General features: G+C 41.2%; 2 protein-coding genes across 4 annotated transcripts in view; one reads left to right on the top strand and one right to left on the bottom strand.

The window, feature by feature from the left end:
* The window catches only part of TTC39C (tetratricopeptide repeat domain 39C), a 38612-nt gene extending 33252 nt beyond the window's left edge, over positions 1 to 5360 (top strand). Inside the window, exons 13-14 of the mRNA XM_066182426.1 lie at positions 2070 to 2108; positions 2747 to 5360. Of these exons, the coding sequence (XP_066038523.1) occupies positions 2070 to 2108; positions 2747 to 2836 (129 nt within the window). The 3' untranslated portion in view covers positions 2837 to 5360. The remainder of the gene's footprint in view (positions 1 to 2069; positions 2109 to 2746) is intronic.
* Positions 5361 to 13023: 7663 nt separating this feature from the next.
* OSBPL1A (oxysterol binding protein like 1A) overlaps positions 13024 to 19997 on the bottom strand; it is a 77206-nt gene continuing 70232 nt past the window's right edge. For all 3 annotated transcript variants that reach the window (XM_066182408.1, XM_066182413.1, XM_066182419.1), the window contains 3 exons: positions 19645 to 19768; positions 17864 to 17954; positions 13024 to 14180 (listed from right to left, as the gene is read on the bottom strand). In XM_066182408.1, coding sequence (XP_066038505.1) covers positions 14078 to 14180; positions 17864 to 17954; positions 19645 to 19768 — 318 coding nt within the window. In that variant the 3' untranslated portion in view covers positions 13024 to 14077. The remainder of the gene's footprint in view (positions 14181 to 17863; positions 17955 to 19644; positions 19769 to 19997) is intronic.

Here is a 19997-nt window from a genome sequence, read left to right as displayed (position 1 = left end):
AATAGCAACTGTTTTTTCATTTTAGTCATTTAAATTCCATTAAAGCCGTTTGTGTGGGCATTTTGACTTCCACTCTGAGTAGTGAGGGTTTTGGTGTTCAGGATGAGGAAGAAGATAATCCACCTGGCTTTCAGATTGTCCAAATGGCTTGGCTGACAGTGCATTTAATTGTTAGGTCTTTGCACATACCCTACCTCAGAGAATCTTAAAGCAAAGCAACTTGTGCAGCACTCTTGGTGCTGTTTCCCTCCTCAAATGTATAACCCCAGACATTGGAGTTTATGCCACCCTGTGTGGCACCTTGTTTATGCCACCTGGGGTTGTTAATCAGATGGCAGGTTAGGGGGGAAATCACTTGAACCCCCCCATCACTGTATGTAGTATATGAAGTATTTGGGCTAATAGTATCTCATATTCTTAAGATTCTGTTTTCAGTTGGTTCTGTTGTTGTCGGGTTTAGTTGGCTGAGTTGAGCCTTCCCCTTAAAGGGGGAAGGAGAGGAAAATCTTTCAGTAAAAAGAATTATCATGACAAAGGACAGAACTAGAAAATGCTTTTAAAACTGATTTTCTTTTTGAAAACCCTGCTGCCCTAAGACTTAGAGCTGGGCCTTGAAGCCTGGAAGGAAGGTCTGAGTCCTATAATGTTCCTGCTGCCTTTCTTTCCACGTTCACATTTAAATTTGATCATGTCAAGTGTCTCTATAAGAAACCCAAAGATGTGGTGGGTAGTTAAGGTATGTTAAGATTTGAAGAATGTGAGAGCAGTCCTTCCCTTCCTTCCCTTCCTTCCCTTCCTTCCCTTCCTTCCCTTCCTTCCCTTCCTTCCCTTCCTTCCCTTCCTTCCCTTCCTTCCCTTCCTTCCCTTCCTTCCCGTCCCTTCCGTCCCTTCCTTCCCTCCCTCCCACAGTAACTGAACGTGCCTCACGTTGGGTGTTTGAGGGCTGAACAAGCCTCAGCTGGAGGAGCTGTGGTAGCGTTTAGCGTTTGAAGGATGTGGAGGAAACTCCCTCTCGTGGCACTCAGAAAATCAGGAGGTAAATGATGCTTGACTTCAATGAAGTGGGATAGGGTAGGGGAAAGCAAGAGCTAGAACTAGAGGTCAGTAGATCCTCTTAACACAAAATTTCATTTAGTAGCTGGGGTGCTGTGCTAGAGCTCCATAATGGTTGAGAAGGGAATAGGATTTTAAAAGTCACATTTACCTGAGTGTCTGAGCATGTTACAGACTTGAGCAACAGATAGAGATACCAGTATTCATTTTAGTATAAAAAGCATACTGTCATTAAATTTACTTTGCTTTAAAATTATTCTTAGGCATAATTGCATGTTTGATTTACCGTGTCATCTGAATCATTTTATTATTTTATACTGAGTTCCAATCACATAGTTCTGGATGTAACCATACTAATACCTTGACATTTACATTTTGTGGTTCTCTTATACACTGAGTGTAATCCAACAAATAAAAATAGATGTTGTCATATTTAGGTATATTTGATAAGAGAACTTAATTTTTCTGTCTCTTACCAGGCAGTGGATTATTTTTTTGCAAGGCTTACAATAAAAATCTACTATAGGATAAGAAATAAAACAGGAACTTTTCACCCTATTTAATAGCAAATATTAATCTGCAAATATACATTTTTTTTTCCTTTAAGGGTTTGAAATTGAGATTTCTGAAACAGCATTTAATGCCTAATATCCACTACTTTGTTTTGTAAATAAATGGCTTCAACTTCGGTTAAGAAACAAAAATTACTTTATTGATTATTACTCAATCAGTTAATCATTTATCTATAGCCTCTTTTGTTCCCCTGTGCATTGTAGCTCACCATCATCAACTGCAACCTGTAATTTCTCCTTTTCTGTAGAAGACTAGAAATACCTAATAGTGTTTCTCCTGGGTGCCTTATTAGTATTTCCAGTTTGCTAATTTGAGAGGGTTTTATTTGCTTAGTACCTTTTTCAAAGGTAGAGATGCTACTCCAGTCTCACCAACTCATTTACTTGAAGTATTTTCTATAACATTTGTGATGTGTTTCCAATGCAATGTTTGTCTTTTTGTAGACTGTGCCAAGAGGCAAAACCTTATTGCTCCAAGCCAAGGTAAAAACAAAGGCATTTTCTAATTCAATTGTCTGAGATGAAAGGGCATTTGGGAGGTTGTTTTTAGGGGTTTGGGGCAGGGGGAGTGGGTGTTAGGTGCTAGTGTCCCTCACCTGTAATTACAACTCCTGTCACATAGATATGCATTAATGTGCATGATACACATTTATGTGTGCTCCACAGATATGTGCTGCTAGGTCAGCCATCACACAGAGCCCACATCACTGACAGCTCCTGTCGTGCTAGAACCTTGATAAGTTTTTCAAGCAAGACTTGGCTACAGAAATTTTGAAAATGACATTTCTCCATTCCTTGTCTGTTCCAACTGGTTCCTGCCTAGGGCCTGTTGGGATTTTCTGGAGCTTTTGGATTAGAAGAACCTTTCAGGTGCTCTTCAGCTATGTGGGCTCCAATCTGCTCTCTTTACAAACTTGGAATTTCTGTAATAATTCCTTTGCTGTGGGTAATGTGGGGATATAGCAACATGCAATCACCAGTTCACCTCTTTTCTCTGGACTGTTTTGTAACATGATTTTTTTTTTAAGCATTAATAGTGAAATTATCTTCATATCCTTTAGTGAAAGAGGCTAATAGGTAAATGTTTGGGGTTTTTTTCCTTTTTGTTTTTTTTTCCCCAGGAGGAATTCAGTGGCTATGACTTTGAGAACAGATTGCACGTCCGCATACACGCAGCCTTAGCCTCTCTAAGGGAAGTGGTTCCACAGTGACCAACAGGAAGGCTTGCTATCCTTGCCCACAGTTCCTGCACTTTAGGATGAAGCAGAAGAAAGAGCTGTTGGGAAGTCCAGCTTTTCTTCTGAAAACCACTTGTGCCAGAGACACTTTCCTAGTATGGTCAGAGTTGGTATGGCTGAGTAAAAATACGACAGTTTTAACTGAAGGTAAATCAACCTTTAAGGAAGGAGGTTAAGTGACCTTGTGTTTTTAACTCTTCATTTTTTATTTTGTTCCAACCGAGCTGAACACAATTACTTGTAACTCTGTGGGTGAGCCTAAATAAGCACATGATTTATTTCAACAACATAGGCAAGGGGTTTTTTCTACCTTTTAAAACAGATCTACATCTAAAATTTGCCATGAGGAGCACTTTGGGTTTGATTAGAATAACGCAATATAAGTAATTGGTTTAAATGTTGAAGTTGGAAATGGTCAGAATACTCCTTTTTTTCCAAATATTAGCCAGTACACAGGAGGAGGAGGAGGAGGAAAACTATTCAGCCACAAAAAGCAAATCTTAGTAAATTATAGTGGCTTATGCCACTTACCTCATGATGACTAATATGGTGAATTTTAAACCTCTCACCCCCTTTTATTCTTTATCCCCTCCCTCCCAAGCCAGCTCATATTTGTGATAATCAGTGATGTCAATATTAAGGTTCTTTGCTTCTGGTACATTCCAGACAAATACTTGGACATGCAGCTACTGCTTGAGCAGTTCTTATTTCGGCTCCTATATTCTGCATATCATGTTAAGATTTTACATGTTTTTCATTCAAGCTGCTGGATCTTTATAGCAGTGACCTTTAAAGGTATTTTAAAAACCCGCAACCAAACAAAATGCCAACCCACAAATCTGCTTTGGTAGTTACACCAATATTACAATATCTTCAGTCTCTGTATAGTATTTCAAGCCTGTGGTGTTAAGTTATTGAAATACCTCAGAGAGTCTAAAACTTTTGTCATGACCATATAATTTTTAATACTTGGCCATCAGTGTGCTTATCTGTAGCTTTTTTTTTACTTTCGTCTGCAGTGTGTCGCATTTCCTTATGTTTTATATTCAGCTAATATTATATTCTAGGAAGGTAAGTATTTTTTTAAAGAAGCTTATGAATGGAAATCTGACCATAAAGTTTGTTGAATTATGTTACTTTGCAAAGCTAAGAAAACTGGATATTCTTGGAAGTAGTTATCCAAAAGCCTTATCTTTACTTTGGTCAGGTTGCCTTAAACAGTTCCTTAGCTTAAGCTTTTTTCTTTTTTTTTTTTTTTTTTTTTTTTTTCTTTTTCCCCTCCCCTTTTTGTAGAGCATGTTGCCAAAGTTCTAGACTTTTCCCACACCTTACCTTCATTGATTTGCTTTTGAGGTTACATCTAAAGCAAGACTGAAATGGAGGAGAGAAGCAATGTCCTGTTTGGTAGGCCAAATGAAATGGTTGAGACACTTTTTATTTCTCTCTAGAAAGACACAGTTCTGCTATGAAAGGCATTCCTAGAGCAGTTTAAAACTCCTGTTGTAGTTCCTGAAGGAGAGGAGAAACTCTTTTAAAAAGCAGTTTTATTTTTGTATAATCTAGGTGTGTTGCAGGTAGTACACTGCATTTTAATTCCACTTTGACAGTAATATTGAGTCATAAATGAGTGTTCAACCTTATTTGGTCAATCCGAGTATTGACTGGAAAATGATACGTTGTATATAGTGACTGCTTAGAGTTCAAATAATTATTTTAAAAATGGGCTTTAATGTACTTGAAATCTTATTTTGTCCTATCTGACTTTTAATGTTTTGCAATCGGACAGTCTGCTCTGGGTATATAGCTGGGAATGGTGCAGCTACTGGCAAAATTCTTTTTAAATACACTCCTTAAATATGATGTGAGACTTGGCTGTTCAGGACACAAAGCACCTGCATGCGATTTGTGTTGGGATATTTAGAGTCTGCATACTTGGAGGTAGCTAGAAAATTGTAGTAAATTTACTAAAAGGTCTGTTCTCACCAGGCCAGGAGTGGGTATAGAAAGACACTCTATGTTCATGTAACAGTTCAATAACTCTGTGCAAAGTGCAGCTTTCCTGTGGGCTTATCATCAAAACTGTATGTTTCTGTATTATTTCTTCTTTTTCCCCCTTTCCTCATAGGGGAACATCCTACACTGTATATGGCAAAATTATTTTTTATGTTAGATTGTGCCTGTGATGAGAAAAAAAATCAATGGTCTTTTGTGTAAACTAGTAAGTTTTTATACTGTGGAACTCGGAGGCATGGTCTAATAGCAATAATGGAATATGCATCTTGCTAATTAATATATTAAGGCCATCTTTACTGGGACAGGTATTTTTTGTTGATGTTGATGCAGTTTTTATCTCAGTACAACTCATTTCAAATAAATAACTAGAATTTTTAGATGTCACAAGGTGGCATATTTATTGTGATGTACTGTAAATGTTGTTAATTTACAGAACTTGCACTTTTATATTTCTGAGTAAAATTAAAAGAAATGTGGACATGAATTTTGTTCCGTTGCTTCTTGAGTTTGATTTCTAATTGGCGGCCTCCTGAACAAGATGATACCAAGTACTGGGAAAATTTCTGGGATGTTAAGTGACTCTGTAACAAAGTTTTCTAGTCAGCAATTACCTCCAGCCTTTGTTCTTCCAGTTTAATTACAGTCTCCTGGATTAGCAAGTGAGTTACATGTCCAGTTGAGCTCAACCATAGAGTGAACAATCTTTAAGGTACATTTTTAAGACATCAAATACACTTGTTCTTCACTGAAGAAAAATAACCACATACAATTGTATTTGTTGCATTCCTACACCTTTGAAAAGTCTAATTTACTCTAAAGCAAGCACTTTAATTTCTTCTTTGACTTTGAATGGTTGTTTCATATTCTAGTTATGCTTTTTTCCTAAATAAAATTTCCCAAATGCTGTACTGAATTGCTTTTCAGTTTGCAACAATGTGATTGTCTTTCCAGCCATTGATTGTACTTGTGTTTTAGAATTGCTCTGTACCTGCTGAAGTCTGAACAGGAGCAGGTGTTAGATGGTGTTGGGCTGATCAAACCTTGCAGTGGGGTGAAAGCAGAGTAGCCTGTACAGTACTTAGCTTCCCTTTCCAGCAATCATTATGAAACACCAACAGTGGTAGGAAGCACTTCAATTAGAAGTTATGCAATCCCAAACAAATATTGTTAAAGCTAATCTTACGTAAATTTATACTTAAATTTTTATTTTAAGGCAATTGGGCAGCCAGTGGCATCAGTCAGAAGCTTTGCAGGCAACCTAGAGCACAAAGGAAAAGTGAAGTTTAGGAGTAATAGACTTACTCAAGTCACAAAAGTGTGCCGTTGTTAGGAGATGGTGGAAAGTGTTCCTGCTCACCTGGCCTCTCCCCCACCCAGTTCCTACCACAGAAATTCAACTTGAGGCAGCCTTTCCAGAATTAAATGCTGAACTTCTGTTTCTGATCACTTTTTTGATGTGTGTTTTGACCTCTCAGCTGGACCCACCACAGATTACCGGGGTAGGGGCATATTAGTTGCGTATTTCTTCCCTCCTTCTGCTCAGAATATCTTTGCACAATTGCCCAAGATCTTCACAATCTACTGAACCCCTGTGTTTTAACCACCAGTGAGTGTCAGCCATGGGGAGTTCATGTGCAGTTGTCTTACTATCTGCCCCAATTTTTCCATTGCTGGTTTTTCCAAAATGCTGCTCATCTTTTGATGTGACCTATTCCATGATGGTGTTCCAGTCAAGTAATCTGTTAAAGCTCAGTGAGACTGGCTGTTGGTCAATGTTCTTCAGGCATTTCTGGCAAGTTTTGCTTAGCTAGATATGTCCAGATGGGCAGGGGAGAAGAGGTTAAAAGGGAAAAAAATGACTTGAGTTGAGGATTTCAGAAGGAAGGGAGAAAGAGATTGGGAGGTCTTTATTACAAAAATAATTTTGCTTAGCAAATTCTGATAATCTTTCACTAAAAGCAGTATGTTTACTGTATTGAAAAAAGATAGTTCTCCTGCTGGGACTGTACTAGACTTCTCAGTTAATGAATGATCTGATCCCTTTTCTGGTAGAAAAATAAGGCTTATCTGGGACCTTGATTTGCTGAACTTCTGCCCAGGCTCTTAGATTTCAACATTGTCTGGAAGCTGTTACTTTTGCAAAGGGTTAAAAGGTGGCAGGACAAGGCAGTGACCTCAGTTGGGCGGGCTGCTCATCGGCTGACAGGTCCTTCCCTATGGGGCCAAAGAGTTATGTGTGTTGGTAAAGTACCTGGTACATTGCCCTTGAACACTTCCAAACCCAGCATTTAAGTCTCAGCACAGTGAATTAATGTCCAGACGTATTTTTTTCCTATAGCTGCTCTTTCGTTTCAGACACACACAATTTTATATTATGTCCTGCAGCCTTTTAAAATATTTATGGAGGTTTATGCTTCAGTTCTGTCACCTCTGGTAATACATTTTTCTGTGGTTTATGACATCTATACTTAAGCATCTTTGAAGCTTTTACTGTGTAGAGATTTGCAGACCTGGAATTCTGAAAGTTTTCCAGAGAAGCAAATGTGCAAGTTCTCCTCTGCTCTGTATTCATTGCGGATGGTTTTGAATTAATCATGCCTACCTTTGCACTCAGGTATGTGTAATGCTTTTATCAAGGCGTGTTGCTTCCATATGCTCTTAGTACAAAAATCTAGGCTTTGGATTGCTCTCTCTACTCCAAAAATAATGCATTTTGTACGTCTCATATATATATTCTTGAATTATTCTTTCTACAGGAGGTTCTTCCTAGTTTCACAAGTCATAACATATGAATGTTTAGCATTTTAAATATTATCATCTGTGTTGTAACTCTCTAGGACTGAAGAGATATTGTGAGAAGTTTTCTTGGGAAATTAATAGGGATTCAATAAGCATTTTGTGGAGAGTCTATCATTAGCATACTTTCCTGTGAATGAACTTGAAAGTCAATTAAAATTAGCAGAGTTCTGCTGCAAGTATGTTACATTTAAAAATAAGCCATTGTAGATTTTCTAAATGCTTTAGCACCAATGAATTTAAAATCTTCAGTACTGCTGGAGTTCGCCTCAGATTTATGTAAAGATGCAGACATCCAGGAATGCAAGAGCAGGTAGGTACATGATTGTTTTCCAACTATAATGAAGGCTGATCTATGTTGGTAGTTAAAGTTTTTATCCCTCAGCAGATCCTGATCATGCCTTTCCCCTGTGATCTTTCTGTCTTCATGATCCTCCAAAACACGGTGGTAACCTTGAAAATACAGCACCACGTGGTGACCATTTTTGTGCTTGTTATATTGGAACAGAAGATGATCTTGGATGTACCTACTAATAAGGTGTGCTGGGAAGCAGATGTCACCTGCCCTGATCACCTGGAGAGGTGAGGTTTGTTTCAGGGTTTGCCCTTGCAGTCATAAGATTCCACAGTACAAACAAAGCCATTATGAAGGAATAACCTCCTTCCTCTTGGGGTGTGGCTGAAGAGGTTACAGTCTCCAGCTGTGTCCTCTGAGCCCCTGCCAGAGGGCAGGAAGGAACATTGCTTCTCAGATGCTGTATTTTGCAGTTTGTTGGTTCAAATCCCTTGGGGTTTGGATATCACCTGTCTTAAAAGGCCGGGCTCTAAGCAGGGGATGGCCTGTGCACCCACCCCTTCACCACAGCTGGCAGAGGGGTAGGATGTGGCCACAGCCTTTCTGCTTTCTGCAAGTTGCAGCATTAGACTGTGTGATGGCATCACAGGCTGAGGGAAAAACTGCCCTCATCCTGTGCTGGGAAGAAATGTCTGGCTTGGCTGCTGGTGAGGAAAACAGCAAAGGCACTTGTGTAGAAGGGTTCTGCCTGTGCTGGGCTTTAGGCAAGTCAGCAGCAGAAAGCAGGAGCAGGTTTCATGTAGTGTGGGGAGGGGGAGAAGGCAGCGGGTCGTGTGAATGCTGTGGGCAGATGCAAGATCTTGCACTTGGCCTTGGCTGAACTTCATGAGGCTTGTGTGGCCCCAGTCCCTTTGGATGGCATCTCTTCCTTCTGGTAACTCAACTGCACCACGCTCAGCTTGGTGCCATGTGGAAACTTGCTGAGGGTGCACTTGATCCTGCTGTCATTGAAGAGACAGTAAAAAGTCTGCTACAGCCTTATTACCAGTAGTTTTGGTCCCAGTACTGACCCTTGAGGGTTGACTTACTGCTGGTTTGTTTCCACCCATCTAGCCACTTTGTTATCCATCAGACCTATATGTCTCCAATTTAGCAGCCAGAATGTTGTGAGGGACTGGTAAAGACCCTCCAGAAGTCCAGGTAGATGACATCTGTAGCTCATCCCTTGTCCACTAATGCAGTCACTCCATCATCCAAGGCCACTAGATCAGTCTAATACTATTTGCCCTTGGAGAAGCTGCAGCTTGTGTTAGCTGTCTTTACCACCTCTCTGTCTTCTACATATTTTGATTTATCTTCCAGGATGATCTGTACCATGATCTTACCAGGCATAGAGGTAAGGCTGACTCGTTGGTAGCTCCTACAGTCCTCATCACCTTTTTTAAAAAACAGATGTGATACTCCATTTTCTCCAGTCACTGGGGACTTTGCCTTACTGCTGTGACTTTTCAAATATGATGACAGAGTGGCTGCATAATTCAGAAGTTGTCATCTGAATGCCTATGTTAAGGAAACATCCCTGTCCAACCATCCAGGAGGCACCCAGGTAGTGACACTCAGGGCATCTGGGCTAGGAGCAAGGTTTCCTCTGGAGTCTCCCACCCACAGTGCAAGTATAGGATCTGGGAGTTGTGCACCAGTAGGAAGCTAACAGGATTGCACAGCTGCAAGGCAGCGATTCCTTTCTGTAGCATTGCCCAGTACTGACAGGTTACAAATGGGTCTGACTTGGCTTGGGCTGGCAGGCAGAATAATGTTTTTTCAGACAGGATTTAGCTCTGTAATGCTTCAAATAATGTCTCTCATAATTTTTGATGTCATTCAGAAAGCAGCTCAGCGCTGAGCTGTGATGATGCATTGAAAGACTTGCCTTCTCTTCTGCTACTGTGCTGGTTTTACAGAGAATCATCACTTTTCCAGCATCACCTGCTCTTAATGATCCATTACAGGTTGTACCTTTCTGCAGTGAAACCAAGGTTACCTCAACCAGTGAGGTTGTATCATTGTATTGGGATGATGAGCTGATTATGGATGCAGAGGTTCCACCTTTTATAGAGCAATTTCCAAAGTAATTCCCTTTGTAGATGGAACAAATCACCTGTTAAAGATGAAGCGGACATTAAATGCAGGCCAGGCCTCAAGTACTGCAACCTTAGGTCCATCTGATGTTGATTTAATTGCCAACCTGAGAGAACAGAATCTACAGCACAAGTGGAATCAAACTGAGCAAGTTTGTCTTGGCAGGTAAGGAAGTTTGGGCATTCATATCAACTTCCCTTTTCCAGCTTCCAGCTCTAACAGCTTAGTGATAAATAAATGGAAGATCATCTCTTGTCAGTGCAATGCAGGGTTAGAGGTGACTTCTAAGAAACTACTTAACCAACACTGTCTGCCTGGCCTCAGTGCATGTGTTAGATTTCACTGCCATTTTGTCCAAGAAAGGTGGCTCTGGCCAGGGCTCTGTTCTTCTCAGGGCAAAGAGGCAGGTCAGAGTGATGGGAATGTGCCCTGTGCTGTCAAATGGTCTTGCTGAAAACCTGTATTTTCTGAAGCAGGTGTTTGGGACCTAAGATGTAATCCATGTGCCCTGTGGCTAAGGAGAAGTGACTTGTTGGAGCCCTAGTTTTGATTCTCCTTGCCTGAAAGATCATTTATTCCACCAGTGACACAGGTTTTTCCACTTAGAGAAAAAAATGGTGGTGGTTGCCCGTGGTGGCTGGACTTGGTGAGTTTCTGCAGCTGGGCTAAGTGGGCCAAGCACTGATCACACTTCCACAAAGAGCGAGAGAGCTGCTGCCCATCTTTCTAGGTGAGGCCTTCACCAGCATTTCCACCCTGTGGTGCCATGTGCCCAGCTGGAGAAATCCTCCAGTGTGGAGCTGTCCTGCCCCCGCTCTCCCTGGAACAGCAGAATCTTTTGTAAAGGAGAGTTGTACATGGGTAGATTTATAGATTACCAGTGGCTTTTCATAAAAAAACATAAACTTTGACAAACTAGCCTAAAAGTTCAGTTTCAGAAATAACAGACAAAAGAGCCTCTGCTCTGACAATGAACAGTTTTTCATTTTTATTTTATTTTCTAGGTTGCAGTTGTTTGTCAACCACATACCAAATGGTGTTTGCTGTCCCAGATCCCTTCTGCATCATGCTTGCTTTCTCTGGTTCTAGGTGTGTTTGTTTAAGACTAAGATTGGTCTTAATAAATACGATGGAAAACACAAACAATATGACTGGAACTCACTGCTCCTGATTCCAACAATTGTTTCTGTCTTTTTAGCCTCGGGTGCTTGGGACATCCACCACACTCTAATGTATACCTTCTGTTGTCTTAGTTGAGACAAGGCAAAAATTCCCCCAAGCCTTTGTCCTGCTGGAGGTGGGGGTCCTTATTTCTGGGCAATGCTCAGCTTTTCCAGGGGAGAAGATCAACAATAAATATCTGCTCCAAATTATATGATGCAAGAAAAAGCAAGTGGGGAAATTCTCCACTTCTTGTTCTAGGGGGCTCTGATGTTCCGAACACAGGACTAGAAACCTGTTTCTATCCATGCCATATCTTTGGACAGCCAGATGCTGGTGCAAGGAGGAGATCCACTACATTCCCTGATGAGAAATCAGCAAGCCTTGGTTCTAATTCTGCAGCTGAAAGTGCAGCTAAGGCATGCAGAGCCAGTGCTTTTTCAGTGGCCATCCCTCTGGCTGATGTGATAGCTGCAAAGCTGGCCCTAGCACACACAATAGTTAAGTGCTCCTGCAGAAAGTTACTGCAAGGACAGGCTACCATTACATCAGACCCTATGCCCAGAGCAGGGTACTGAAGTAAGATTTCTTCCCACATAGGAACATGCTACTCTTTGGATTTTACTATTAGAAACTTAATTTAACCCTTTTCAAAATAAAAAAAAAAATGTTTGAGATGATTGGTTAAACTAGTTGTCCTATATAACACACCCACACTGCCTTCCTCTGCTTGTTACTGTTTGCCAAGTCCTGCTCTGATTTTAGTCTGAAAGAACCAAGTTTTTAATCTCACATTTATATACATCTTTTTGCCTGTAGCCTGAACTTCTAACATTTGTGTAATATTCAGAGTGGGGCAAAATACCCTCCCCTTGGAGTGCATTTAGGTAGCATCTAAAGTAGTTCTTCCACACTTACCTACTGAGTTCATGTTAATTTTTAAACAGGGAGAGAAGAGAGGCTGTTTGCACTTCAGGAAGAGGTCAGGATCGATGGAGTTTACATTGTGATAAATCAAATAATGTTAAGCAAATGCTCAAAAAAAAAAAAAAGGCAGCAATTAGAACTGCATTCCCATGTTGAACATCCCCAATGTTAGCTTTGTGTGAACTGTGCCCTCTGCCACAGCTGCTGGAGCTGTTCCAGTGAGAAACCACCCAGCCTCTCACTGTGCTGCCATGGTGTAGTCATGGGGGGCAGGCAGGAATTTAGTGCTTTGCTTTCCTTAGCACTGAGTGTTCAGTGCTGTGTGACCCGCACTGACCCAACAGCCAGGGCTGCTTCTGTGGATCTCAGACTCACACCTGGAAGCTGCACAGCAGTCAAGACAGATTTCAAGAAGCTCTGGCCAGAGCACAGGCTTCCTACAGATAGAACAGGTATTAAAATCCTGCATCTATAAGGTCACTGTGAGAGCTGGCCACTCACAGGAAAGGCTGCCAAGGAAAAAGTTTTCCCTTATCTATGCAAATATGTCTCAGCATCAGGACCTGGGTAACAGGAGTAGTGCCTAGAATAAAAATAGAAACCATCTCATTGCCTTATTAACAGTTTCAGTAGTCCACTCTAAGCTCAAGCTGCAGGAAGCTCTCAGTTCCCCAGCCCTCCCCATCCCCTAGAAGGAGACTCCTCTTTGCTCAGGGAGAAGAGGTCCCTGGAGCAGAGAAACATAGTACCTGTTCTCATTGCAGCAGGTTTTGGACAAGGCTTGCTCAGAAGGGGTCACACTGTTGAACACCACTCACTTTAGACTAGATGCAAGAAGTTTTGAAGCCTTTATTTAGTAGCAATTAAATTATTCAATTAACACTAACCTCCAGACAGCAGTTAAAATATTGTACAAAGAGCAGCTCGCCCTCTAGAAGCTCTGTACACAGTTCAATATAAACAGACTAAGATTGAATGCACCCCACTGAAAAGGGGTAAAGCAGCTGTGCACAGGAGGCCTCACTGAGGTGCTGTACTACCTTTGAAATGCACAAGACTTCCTCCCAGGGAGTTTGCACAGTACAGACACAGTCCTGTCCCCCTGCCATGTTCCACCTGGACTGATTAGGTTCTTGCAGTGGTGCTGGGCACCGGAACTTCTAGTGCATGAAACAGATTCTTTTAAAACCTGTTACCAGTGTGCAGTTCAAATCAAATCTGTAGATATTTAAATGGCTCTTAATTCCTTAAACCGTAAGGTTGGTAGCAAAACAGGAGAGCAAAATTCAAAACACACTGCACGAAACATTGAATAAATAACCTCTGAGTAATGTTACCAGCCTAAACAACTGCATTACTGCTCCAGAGATGGGAACACTTCTGAAATCTCCTGAGCAGAGCTCAGGCTTCAAGGGAATTACATTAGTAAAAGAAAAGTCACTTTATGAAAAATTACATCTTTACAGAAGTGACACCCTTTTCTTCATTTAAGAATAGAATATTGCAATTACTTTGTGTGCTTTTTAAACATTCCCAAGTCACAATAAATAAAACCAGTTTTACTTGTGCCAATGTTATCTACAAAATAAAGTATTCATAGAACAGCTGAAGGTGTTCTATTCCTCATACACCGCAACCTAATATAGGTGTACTCAGAGCAGCTTGAAACCACAGCGACTTTGTCCATGCAGGACCCACCATCAGCCAGAAAAGTTATTCCCCTACTTTTAGGACTGCAGATCATGTACCACCAGATTTATTGCAGAGATGCTTAATATTCTGTTTGATAACATGTCAGTATTTTCAGGAGATAAGTAGAACAAGGGAAAACATTAAAACGGATTAAGACTTATTTGTATCAGTCAGAGGGTCCTTACTGCATTTTAATAAATATCAGGCAAGTTGAAGTAGTTTCTGTCCCAGTAGTTGCCAGAGTAAAGCCAGTCCTGTGTACCAGTGTGGGGATTGGGGCCTTGGTGGAACCATCTGCAAGGAAACACACAGCATGTTAGTGCAGCTATTAAGACTCACTTGTACAAGTTCAGAACTGCTTTGCTGCAGCTTCAGCAGTTTACTGCACAAAATAATTATTGCAAGAGTCCTCTTTGTTTTAAATTCATGAGTGTGTTTAACGTCATCTTCAGTGACTACATTTCCCCATTTGCTACACCGCTTAAACATCTCTGAGATGGAATTACTGACACCAGAGTTTTGCCATTTGAAGCTGCCAAGAGTACTGCATAAAAAAGGACAGATACAGCTTATTTCAAAGCAGTTGTGAACAACCATTCTGGCATGCACAAGCAGTAACAGTTTTTGCAAGACATGTAAACACCACAAGCACTGCAGTCCTGAAAACAAGTAGTATTTCCCTGGATCTAGATTACCCCTTGTTTTTTTAAAGCCTTGTTTTGCAATGCACTTCATCATAGAATTGTAGAGTGACCTGGGTTGGAAAGTATCTTAAAAACCATCACCTTCTTTGACCTTTGTTTTCTGGTTAACATACATGTAAAAAGCCCTTTGTGTTATTTTTTGCATGCTTTGCCAAGTTCAAGCTTTGCCTTGGCCCTCCTTACCCCATCTCTACATAACTCATCTCTCTATTCTTCACAGGCAACTCATCCTTGTTTCTACTGCCTGTGCATTTGCTTCCTTCCTTTTGGTTTGACCAGCAGGTAACTCAGTGTGCCAGCTACACTCAGTGTAGATGAAACATCACCCACAGGCTGCAGGAAGAGTTCTGGATTATTACAAGCGAACTATGTTGTGTTACACTGTTGGCAGCAGGAGACTCAATCCCAATGCCCAGAAAGCTGATTCCATCTGCATGGAGCTACTTGCGAGCTTTTACTAAGCTGGCTATTAATAGAAACACTGAAGTTGAGCACCTGCTTTCTTTATTTCTTCTCTCCTCCTGCCTAATCTGGAGGCACCATACAGCACACAGTAATGCCACTTTCGGTTTGGTCCAGTTACTCAATTTTACGCCTCAACAGCGCACAGTACCAGACCTCAAGCATTTTAACTTCCTTCTGTGTTTTGCCAAGCCACATTTATGGCATGAGCCAGCTTGGTAGAAGCTGTTTCTGTGGTTAATGTGCTCCACAGCTTCCTTTCACCTCCTCACTGACCGCAGAAGCCAGTTGTTTCTGTGACTCACTGCAGTGACCACACTCAGTGAAGGAAGTCATCTGTGTGCAAGGCAGCCTGTTTAACTCTGCTCTTCCCTTCTCCAGCACCGTAACGTTTCAGATGATAAAAAGCACATTTGAACCATATATGACTTTATCTCTTGAAAAGGCAAAAGTCTAAGGGCCACCAGTACTGCAGGGTTATGTTACAAAGCAGGGCAGCTAACAGGTGAGTCTTGCTTGGTTCAAAGGACTTGAGAGAGCTGTGCTGGAAGAAATGCCTGGTGCTGCCTTCCTGGGAGTAACTGAACAGGTGAACACTCCAGTGGTACTCCTGCTGCCCTGGTTAAGTTAACTGAAGTCAACAGAAGTCATTCACCCCTAGTACTGTACACAGCTCACTCCTGCTTCTCCTCCCACAGGAGGGGCCAGCTATTCCCAAATAAGTGGTGGATCAGCAGCTCATTCCAGAGCTAAAGCCAAACATTTGCCGTGAGACAGGGCTATAACACAGTGACCTCACCTCTCAGATTAAGAAATTCTACCTCCCCACAGCTCATTAGTGTGTCCTCAACACTTGTACAGGTCAGGACAGAGTGTCCCTCCTCCAGTGTCTGGCTACTTCAATAGGAAGGGGAAAGGCAATGTGAAGAACTAAGTCTGAGAGATATGTAAGACCTAAACCAGTCAGTGATGTGGGAAAGATGGGACAGACTTATGCACAATCAACAGACCACTGCTGTATTTCAGAACTGAATTAAGTATTTTTACTCAAGACTTAAGATTACTGGTCAGCATCTAAAATATTAAGTGTTAAACATTAATCACCAATGTTGAGAAACACCAAGACCCCACTTCTAAAGTAGATTCAGAATAATAAAATTTTATATATATATATATATTTTTTTTTTTTTAATAACTGGCCACTTTGGAGAATTGTCTTAGGAAGGAGGAATTCTACTAGACAAAGCAAGAAACCTGTTTTTCTGTGGCAAGGAAATGGCAGTAGTTTAAATCAGAGTTCATAATGTGCTGCAGAGTAAGACCTACAGATGACCTGGGAACAAGTAGGAGAGTTCTTCACAGCATGCACTTCTTCCCCCATAGCACAACTCTGCCTAAACTTAACATCATCCTTTATAGGCAGCCACACTTACTAAAGAGATCAGACACCAAGAATTTTCTGCCAAAGCTTTAGAAACATCCTGGCAAGCAAAGAGTTCTTAAAGGATATGCCAGACTCATGCTGAACAGGTCTACACAGTCTGCACAAAAGCAGTTGCAGAATCTTGTGAATGGTATCTGTGGTAATTATATAACTGAAAAACCACAGTTCCATAGGAGTTCCCCAATTTCCAGCCTCAGGTGCTTTGAGCTAGATTTGAGCTACTTCAGGCACCTGGAAGAATACTATGTAACTATCTCAGGTTTGAAAACACCTGGGGAGAGCTAGAATCACTCTGAATTCAGATAAGGAATGAGAGGTGCAAGGCTGTCCAGCACTTAGAAGCTTTACAACGATGTTATTCTCCATCAGTCTCTATGCAAACCAACCCAAACACTTCAGGAGAACAGGCACAGGAAAAAGACAAAGGCAAACATGTCCAAACCTGGGATTTTGGGATGATGGGTGACTTCATTTAAAAAACAAAACAAAACAAAACAAAAAACAACACAAAACAAACGTGATTTATAGTTACAAACATTTTAAAGATATTTAACCCAGAGTGTCTGACTATGTTAATAATAGAGAAGAGAGGAACCTTGCTTACACAAAGTTTAGCCCTACTTGTTGTTTTTCCTGAGAAGATAATGGCCAACTTACTACTGTGCTTTTAAACAGACTTTGTCTGGCCAAACTAGATTCACCTGGTCAGGTTTTCACAGTTTCCCCTTAGCTTGTGTGTAAGAGCTCCCAACTGACTCCTCATAGTTTAAAGAAAATCCCAAAAAAAAACCCCAAAACATCCTGGCAGGTATGCTGTATGCATTGTATGCTTTTCCCTTAGCTCCTCTTTTGTAGTTAGGGGCCCCCTGCGAAAGAAGGTTATTTTGGATAACTGGGTGATAAACTTTGAGAACACAGCATTGTCAGCACACAGGCACTGGGCTGAGAAGTCATGGGCAAGCTCACATGGGGGGAGCATTTCCTCCTCTCTTTGGCCAGGCATGCAAATTTGAGGCAATTATAAATTAACCAGCAACAACAGTCCTTAAAAGCAGCCATCAGAGGTAACACCTTTGCCATTTCAGAACCAAGAAGTGCTCAGAGAAGACAACAGTTTGTATTTGTATGAGGGTGTGCAAGCAGTGAGAGAAGGAAGCGAGAGCAAGCCTGGCGCTTCCCCCTGGAAGCGCGACATCCTGCTGGGACCGAGTCTGCAAACACAACACCTGCACTGCCAGACCTGATGCTGTCTGTCTGCTCTTCAGACAGACACAACACTCACTGCATGTCACAGTGGAGACTGTCACTTAACTTCAGTGTTCAAAGCCTTGACATAACTACACACACACAGAGGCAAGGGCACCAACCTTGTCTTCCAGTCTTCCTCTGACTTTGAACGATTTTTGCGGGCCGTCCTCTGTTTTTCTTCTAGCCTCTTCTTTTCTTCACTAGCCAGATCTTGAAGGAATAAAAATACACCAAAATACAGAAGGTGTTAAAGCATAATATATAAGGCAGGGACATTACTTCATCTGACCCAGAAAATAAATAAGGGCAGTAGTAGAAAATGTCAATTTAAAAAGCCTTCTACAGAACACTGAAGGTTACTAGTTTAGTCTAAGAGCAAAGCCAGGCCAGCTGTGGCACAGGATCAGCCAGTGGCATCCTAGGCTTTAAGACTGCTAAATATGTATTTATCCGTGGCCTGAGGACTCTGGAAATGTGTCTACATGACAGCAAATGTGAGCTAAGGGAGGTGGCATCCGTGGAATGTATTTCAGTAGGGAAACTGAAGATATGAACAATTTATTTCAGAAGCCTGGCCACCTGCTTCTTGTTGAGTTTGGAGTTAAGCTGTACTAGTGTCTAGTTCCTCATCACCAGACGTTTGGAATGCTTATTTCCAGATCACAAAGAATTGTCTCTCTGCAGCATCCCTTCTTTTTGTTGGTAATGCATTAATGTAGCATCCCAAACAAAGAGAACAGTTGCTTCTCTTTGGCAGGAAGGATGATAAGAAGGTCTGAGAAGGAAGTCAGACTCAGAAGCAGATTAGATGAAAGTCAATCTCACTTTCTTGAATGCTCAAAAAGCATTTCATACACATCTTAAGTCTTCCAAGAATGATTCTCAACTATTTCCTTTCATCAACCATTCCTGGTCAGCTTCTATCCCTCTGTGTATTATTAGCTGCTCTACAAACGTCACACTACTAGTGTGTCAGGAAGAAATACAGTCTGTTGCAAACAGCATAGTTATTTGCACTTTAAATTTAAACAGACTAATTACTGGGGATGCTCTGAACCAAATATATCCATCGTCCTGGCTACAAATCAGTTGTACAGGCAGGAGAGAGTGGTTGTGGGAATTCACTGATCTGCTTTTCTAAAAGCCTCAAAGAAATGGTTATCAGCTTCTAAGAAAAAAGAAACAAAACTGCACAACTGCACTGTGTTACACCATGACACTGGTTTTTACTGCTAGATCTCAGATGTCTCACAGTTGTTTCCTTATTATATAGCTGAAACCAAATCAGGGTTTCATGACTTACCCCAGTCAGTTAGCAGGCCAGAGAAAACAAGAGCCCCCATGCTCTTAGTCTACAAGGCTGGCCATCCTGTTTTAATATTCTAAAAGCACACTACTCTAATTCACTATTCTAGGACAGCAAGAGTGTTCAATTCTCAGTGAAGTATAATTTTGCATCAAGTGTATTTTTTGGCATCGTAGGTTCACTTAAATAGTTTTGACTGCATTTCTCAGAACTGGCATAACAAAACACTCTCTCTGCATCAGGCTGATGGAAACAGACAAACTGAAAAGTTCATTTCCTTAGGACTGTGCAGATATTGTTTATCAACACTCTGTTGGTCACGAATCAGAACCACAGCAGCAGATATGGGTGACTGTGAGGAAGATTAGCTCCATCCCAACCATCCCCTGCACAGGTGGGTGACACCAGAAGCTCAACAGAGCCTGCAGAAGGTTGTGTTAAAGAGTTACTGCCTGGCATCATGGAGGAATGCATAGGGAGCTACTTCCTCTAGCTGTTCATCGAACAACTTTTTTTCCAGTTTTCTTCCAGTTTTTCCAACTTTCCTCAGTTTTAAGAAAAAATGAAACTGCCTTTGCCCATAACTGAAGTTACCTATTTCTCCGTTTTCCATAGCTCTGATATCTGGTCGTAGCCGGCAGTCAGTTTTGGGAATGACACTCTCCATTTCTTTGTCCAACTCATTCAAAGCCATAGCAAAGCTCGTAAAATTATACATCTGAAAATCAGAGATGAAGATGAAAAGTGACTTTGTGACACCTGTAGCTGCTGTCTTAATACAAAAGAAAACTGCTGTCTACAAAGAAACATCAAAGTGCTTTTGTATTACTTAAGCACTCAATATAAGGATTGCTCAAGATACCAGCAAAACTGCACTCTCAGGCATGTAGGTGATCCTTGCTGTTTCTGTTGGAGACCAGTATCCAATTACTCAGTGCACTATTTCT

Source organism: Chamaea fasciata, unplaced genomic scaffold (genome assembly GCF_029207755.1).
Source record: "Chamaea fasciata isolate MVZ Bird 193981 ecotype frontalis unplaced genomic scaffold, bChaFas1.0.hap1 SCAF_1, whole genome shotgun sequence".
Taxonomy (NCBI): domain Eukaryota; kingdom Metazoa; phylum Chordata; class Aves; order Passeriformes; family Sylviidae; genus Chamaea; species Chamaea fasciata.
Note: the sequence above shows the minus strand (reverse complement) of the source record. Positions and strands in the feature narration are given on the sequence as shown.